Source organism: Miniopterus schreibersii (genome assembly GCF_964146895.1).
Source record: "Miniopterus schreibersii genome assembly, chromosome: 6".
NCBI lineage: Eukaryota > Metazoa > Chordata > Mammalia > Chiroptera > Miniopteridae > Miniopterus > Miniopterus schreibersii.
This window is the reverse complement of record NC_138107.1, coordinates 8,543,337-8,550,273: the sequence shown is the minus strand read 5'-3', so window position 1 is coordinate 8,550,273 and position 6,937 is coordinate 8,543,337. Positions and strand designations below refer to the sequence as shown.

The window sequence follows — 6,937 nt, the reverse complement described above, 5'->3', positions numbered from 1 at the left end:
CAGGTGCAGTTCATCCTGGTTTCACTCCAGCCTGCGGAGGAGGCTGAGTGTCCCCACCCTGAGCTCTGTGAACCCTGCTTGTCCTGGACAAGCCCACAGACAGGCGGTTCTGAGATACAGAGAGCAAGGGCCTGGGACAGGGGCGGGATGGCGCCCAGGATGAAGAGCACCCTTGAGGAACCAGCGCGTTCCTCACCACTGTCCGCCTGGCCCATACCTCTGACTCAGACACCTCCTGTGTTCATTCGCCTTCTGTCATTCAGGGCCAGGGGACACCGTGTGCTTTGTTTTTTCTCCATCTTGGTGTTGGCATGGTCAGAGGCCAGATACCCAGTAGTATCAATATAGGAAAAAAAGGAAACAAGAAGAGAGCATCCTAATTTACACCATTTGATTAATACACACTAAAAGCACTCAAGGGAAACAATGAATTATCCAATCAAAAGGATACAGCTTTATACTGTAACAAAAAAATAAAAGCCTCACCTTGTTTCCAGTACAAAGAGACAGATCATTTTAACACAGAGGATCATATAGTTGCACACCCAGCTGGCAAACACTTTGGGTATGGAGTCCCTTCCCCAACCACATTACAACATCAGCTTCACACATCTGTAAAACATCTTCCCTGCAGAGTCAGACCCTAAAGATCAAACCTGGGGAGGCACCCTCTCCCCGGCCAGCATCTAGCTCATCCCCTCTGAAGACACTTGGTAAAGCAACAGTTATAGGAATGATGCTGCTTCGGCAGTAAAGTGCTCTGGCCCAGCCAAGGGAGGGGGACCAGGAGCCTAAGGGCCAAGAAACCAGCCAGCCAAGGGAGAAGGGAAGGAACTGGGGCTAGTGGGGGGAGAACCAAAAGATAAAAAGGAGAAAAGTATTACTTCACTAGTAACCATTTCAGTTACAATCAACTCCAGCCTCCATCACTGATACTCCAAGAGCCATGGATGCTGGGAAAGCTCATTTCTTGAGTGCAATTTGAGGTTATCTGATCTTTTCTCAGTGGCTTTAGATTCCATTCTGTTTGGGAAACAGCAACAACTTCTTTCATTGGCCACGGATTTCCTTAAAAAGTACAGGGTAGTGTGACCAGGAAGATGGGACACGCAGGCCCACCTGCTCAGGGATGGCTGTGAAGTCAGACTGGCTGGCTGCCTTCCCTGTGGCCAGGGGGCAGCAGAGGGGATCATGCCATACACGTGAGGGGGCACCGCCCTGGTCTTTGCCAGAAGCATGACCTCAAGGCTGCGGGGCCAAAAGACCTGGAGGAGCCCAGTCTCCCTCAGACAGGTGCTGGCGAAGTCCTGGCCAAGCAGCTGGAGGGCGGGCTCTGGCCCTCAGCTCTGGCACACACCTGGCTCACATATGCATGCACAGGACAGGGAACCAAGTAACCAATCCCTGGAAAGTGGTTTCATTGTTGTTTTAAAAATTATTTCCTTCTTTCAATCTGGTCCTCAGTTCTCCAAGCTGCTCCTCTATACAGTTCTGCTTCCTATTGCTCTGAGAGGGTGGTTGCATCGCAGATGACCAGAGGCTGGATCCCTCTGGCTATAATGTAGACCTTCCAGTGGGCAGCAGCTGCATAGCCTTGAAGGGAAACAGCAACAGGAAAGTATGTGAATATCAGGGACAGGGCGCACCTGCGGGCATGAGCAGGGCAGGTCTGCTGGAGGTGCCCTCAGGGCGACCTGCAAAGTTAGGCAAATCTTACTCTGAGGGTCTTTTAGCTCTTCCTGGCATAAATATTCCCAGTTATTACCAGTCTTCTCTGTAACCTGACCCAACAGGAGCCCCACTGACCAAAGGGCTCATCACTGTCCCTCATCTGGGTAACTGAATTACATTCAGCAGGTTTACAGGGGCAGATGCTCCAGATGAGCAGGGGCTGGGCATCAGTTCTCACCTCATCTTTTTCAGCAGGAAGACAGGATGGGCTCTGAGGAAAGTGGGACCCATATCCAATTTCCCTGAAGTTACCTACAACATGGCCTCATTATAGAGCCATGTTGTAGCCAGGTTGACCCAACTCAGAATTTCCTAAATTCTGTTCTGCAAACAGCATCCTTCCTGTAAGACAGTCTGAGGAAAATGGGTTCCGTGGCCAAGTAAGTTTCAGAAATACTAGGTTCCTCCACGGCTTTTTGGAGCCTTCTGCACACTAATATGCACTATGCATTGACAAAACAGGTATCTTCCAAAGTCACCTGACGCAGGAGCCCTGTCTGCTGAGGGCCTTTCTAAGGGGTTCCTGTTCCCACCTGGGGCCAGGAGTGATCTGAAGGACTGTCTAGGAAACACTGATCTGTATCACTTGAGGGGCTAGAAAGGTAAACTTAACCTTTATCACTTCAATACTCTCTTGATGGAAATTTTTTAGAGTATGATACACCCTACTCATCTTTAAGTGGAAAGCATTGAATGGAATTTAGCTCTGCCTGGTGAGTCAAGAAAGGTCACTATGAGCCCGGCTGGGCGTGGCTCAGTGGTTGAGAGTCGACCTAGGATCCAGGCGATCGGGGTTCCATTCCCAGTCAGGGCACATGCCCGGGTTGTGGGCTCGAGCCCCAGTCAGGGCGTGGGGGCAGCCGATCAATGACTCTCTCATCATTGATGTTTCTATCTCTCTCTCTCCCTCTCCTTTCCTCTCTCTGAAATCAATAAAGATATACTTAAAAAAAGAAAAAAAGAAAGAAAGGTCACTATGAGCAGTGACTGGACAAGCTGGCGGGTGTGCGGGCTCACCAGAGCCTGACCCCCAGGTCATTCTTGCAAACGTCCCCTATCACAGGTTTCTGGTGGTCTGTAACCTTGTCCCTTTCCCCTCAGTCTTCACAGGACAAGGCTTATTTAACAGAACCTTCTTGTTACATTGCCATTCCTAAGGGTCCCTGAGGTGCTATTAAGATGCCATCTGTCCTCCAACCACTGAACCGTTCTCCGTTGCGGGTCTGCTCTCCAGTCCTCATTTGTAACTGAGGTAGCCATCGCTTCTGCTCCTGCTACTGCTCAGGTGCCCACTGCTCTCCCTGTCCCTCTTCCAGGCCTGCCTCTTCCTCCTGTTCTCTTCTGTCTCCTGTCCCTTCTCCACATTGCTGTCATGTGGCCGGCCTTTTGTGGGCACTGCCAGCCACAGGGCTCTGTTCCTCCTGGTTGGCAGGCCAGCCAGTCACAGCTCAGCAGGCAGTGGGCTCTGGATTTCAGGCTCTTCTGGACTGTCCCCACCAGACTCTGATGCTCGAAGCTTCTCTGCTCACCACCAGCCACCCATTTTCTCTTCTTCCCTAATTCTGTAATGGGCATTCTAGATGCTTTGGGAGCCAGAGACCTGGAATTTGGATAACCAAGGTGTTTCTGTAGTTGTCTGAACTGTCAGGCATTTGTAGAACATAGGACAGAAACTTTTTCATGTTCAACTACACACTCCCAACTCCAAATGCCATGCAGGCTCGTGCAGCCTCATGGGAGGGTCAAGCCACCATACGAAAATAGGTTCAGAACACTCTCTACACAAGAATCTTCTTTTCTGCAGTAATTCCTAGGGCCCAGGCCAGCCGTGCCCCATTATCAGTCAATGCTTAATTTGTGCATTTTTATTTTTTCATTTTAAACTGAAATAAAAGTTATATAACCTGGATTAAACTTTGGCACAGTTTGCAGTCTGCACCCTTCCCCAAAATGAGGTGAGAGGTTTCTAGGGATCGAGGTTTTCTGAATAGGTAAATTAAAAGAAATCAACTGCAAAACCAGTCTGAGCTCTGCCAGGGACTCCAGGCCTCCCCTAGGTTTTGTGAGGCACGAAAAGCAAGGAGGGCAATGGGGATGCCTGCTGATTTATTTGCTTCTGCCAAGAAAACTCTACAGTTTGAACTGATTGCTACTGACAGAAGTTGATTTAAACCTGTTTCCCTGGAACCGATTTTTAGAATTTAATGCACAGAACAAGCCACAGTTGGGAAATCATGGAGCCAAGGGTGAGTCACCACTGTGAGGCTGTGGCCGGGAGGTAATACTTCCTTGTGTGGCTGTTGCCCATACGTGCTGCTTGCACTGTGTTATTAGCAAAGTGGGCACTGGGGCACTGGAGGGGTTTCCTTGAATCTGGAACTGTACCTCCCCTGACTTGACTGTTAAATGAGACACTTAGACTTGAGGCTTTCTTTGCTTAACTGATAGTGGAGCAAAGAGTGGTCACCTCTCCTCTCTGGGTCTCAATCTTCTCATCTGTAAAATAAAGGACTGTTCTAAATATTTGCCATAATCCTTTCTAACTTGGATATATATATTCTAAATGTATCTACAAGACATTTCCTTCTGCTACATTTTCTCATTAGTGTTCCTTCTAAGCATAAATATTGACTCTGTTAATAACAAATGCTATTTTTGGCCCTATTTAATTGATCTTTGTGAAGACAATATTTAATTCTTACAATATTTTTTGAGTTAAAAACTAAAAAGGTCCTGGGGCTGACCTCTCCCTCCTGGGGCCCCACATACCAATATCCCCTGGCTCTAGCGGCATTGCCACGGAATGGCAGTGTCTCCGGCACTGGAAGGGGGGGATGAGCTGCAGCATGGCTTCTCCACTGCCAACGGTAAACAGGTCATGCATCCTATGCATCTGGAGGAAACACAGGGGAAGAAAAGGAAGGAAAATAAAAATAAATAAAACCCAGGGTTGTAGATTAACACACAAACATCCATGCACATATGGCTCTGAGTTTCCCAGCAGCCTAAGCAAAAAGGAAATCAACCAATAACACAATTCACAATTACGTCCAAAAGACAAAAACAAACCACTTTCTCCAAAGCATGGCATCTCCCAGTACTGAGACCAGGACAAAATCTCTTCCAATGGCTTCTAAAGAGACACTGTGCAATTAAGTGGGTGACATCCTCAACAATAGCCCTATAGTAGAAATGGCATAAGCTTCATAATTCACAACTATTTCTAGCCACAGCTTCAAAGCAGGCCAAAGGCAAAACATCTAAATGCAATTTAACAAAAATCTAGCAAAGGCCAATACACACTGATCTAAGAATGCAGCCTTCTGAGGGTCTAGTCTGATCTGGACTTTTAAACTAACAGATGTCTACATATCCTCTGGACAATGTTCCATGGAATATTCTTTCTTACTGCCAGGGTTTTGATGAGAATCGAAAAGCAGCAAGTTCAAGTTTACATTTTTGGGTAAGACCCAGGAGAGCAGGTATATCATGCTACTGCGTAAAAGCTAAAGACAGTAAGATTGGCCTCTGATTTTGAAAACTAAAGCGGCAACCAGGATTGCACCTGCAGAGGGAAGGGCTGCACTCCTGAGGGAGCACTACTGCCACCCACAAGCATGGAGTGCACCCTGCTGGGTGCCAGGCACAGCTGTGAACCGGGGGACTAGGCTCGGGTAGGGGGCAGGGGCTAGGAAGCAGGGGGTAGGGGGGTAGGAATCAGGGAGCAGGGACAAACGGAGAGGCTGATGTTGCTCACTAGATGGGGAGAGAGAACCCCTAGGCCTCCCATCCCATCCCAGCCCTGCCAGTCTGGGAAGCCCTCTATATGCCCACATAAAGCAAGGTTCAGAAGTCTGACTCCCTGGGCCAGTAGGGGCCTCCAGAATCTTGGGTCTTAGCCCCATCTTCTCCTGTCCCCAACCCTGGTCTCCCTGGTGCTTCGGCAGACCTGGCCATGACTCTGATTCCATGGCCACACTAAAGCCATTTCAACTGTTGCTGCAGTGATGAGAGGAAGACTAGGGACGGTATCTTGAGCTGCCTGCACTGAGTAATATCAGCAGAAGCCCTGATATCAGTAGTCTTGAAAAAAATCCCTGAAGACCAAAACCAAGTGGATGCATTTCTTTTCATATAAGCCTGAGAGGGGGCAGGACCATGTTCCTCCACACCCAGGGTGGGAAGAAACAGACAACAGGATAGAGCAGGCCAGCCTGTGGGCAACAATGTGGAGGGGTGCAGTGGGCCTTGGAGCCCTCACCTCTCTCCCCTAGTGCCTCTTAACAATCAAATCCCCACTTCTGTACCCCAAGGCTGCCTCCTGGATCCTGGGCCCACAGATATGTGACTAACCAGGGTCCAGGGTCCAGAAACATGGACAACAGGGTGGAGTAACAAGGCTGTGGCAAGCTTGGGCCAGGGTGGGGAACAGATGCTCTAAGAAACCAGACTCTCAGGATTTTTGCCTATTTGGGCGACTCCCCATCCCAAAACATCTTTGAGAACCATAACAAGACGACTTTGATAGGCGGCTGAGTAACTTTGTATTTACTCCTTTGGCTGGGCTCCTTGGTGTCCCTGTTAAGCATGCTGGTGAAATGAACTTCAGATTCAAGTGGGAAAACTAAGATAAAGATTAGGGCCCTCGCCCAGACTTATGTCCTAATTATGAAGATGAAATCATACTAGGGCCCCGAAGTCTAGCCAGTGACAGCAGGATAAATGTCTTCAAAATCTGAGAAAAGCCCGGCACCTCCACCCTACTGCTGGCAGACAGAAGGTCTTACTTCTAGACAAAACGATTGTTTTTCTAGGCTTTGAAATTCCTTTAACACGATTCAGCAAATTTGGAGCCAATAGTATCAGGAGGTTGAAGATGCACCCCAGAGTTGGTAGGGGTCACGGTTGGGGAAATTTCATTTTTTTCCAAAGTAAAAACTCATGATTTTAATTCTTTGAAACCAATCTAGGCTCAAAAACCTTCCTCAGGAATGAGACTCAACGAAAGAGCAATTCAGAGACAAGCAGGCGGACACAAACACAGAGCAGCTCTGCAGGGCCGCTACCCGGGAGGGCAGGGCAGGGGCTGGGCACTTGGCCCTAGACCCAGGTGAGAAGCGTGGCCACCTAACTGGGCTGCCTGCCTCAGGCATGTGCCTGTCAACCCTTTAGTCCCCAGACCTCCTAATGCTCCCAAGCTTTTTGC

At 48.7% G+C, this 6,937-nt stretch overlaps 1 protein-coding gene across 5 annotated transcripts in view; it reads right to left on the bottom strand.

Moving 5' to 3' along the window:
* Positions 1-376: 376 nt before the first annotated feature.
* Positions 377-6,937, bottom strand: part of LOC308558314 (bombesin receptor-activated protein C6orf89 homolog) — a 31,908-nt gene continuing 25,347 nt past the window's right edge. For all 5 annotated transcript variants that reach the window (XM_081139882.1, XM_081139881.1, XM_081139883.1 and 2 more), the window contains 2 exons: positions 4,501-4,624; positions 377-1,593 (listed from right to left, as the gene is read on the bottom strand). In XM_081139882.1, the coding sequence (XP_080996008.1) occupies positions 1,499-1,593; positions 4,501-4,624 (219 nt within the window). In that variant the 3' untranslated portion in view covers positions 377-1,498. The remainder of the gene's footprint in view (positions 1,594-4,500; positions 4,625-6,937) is intronic.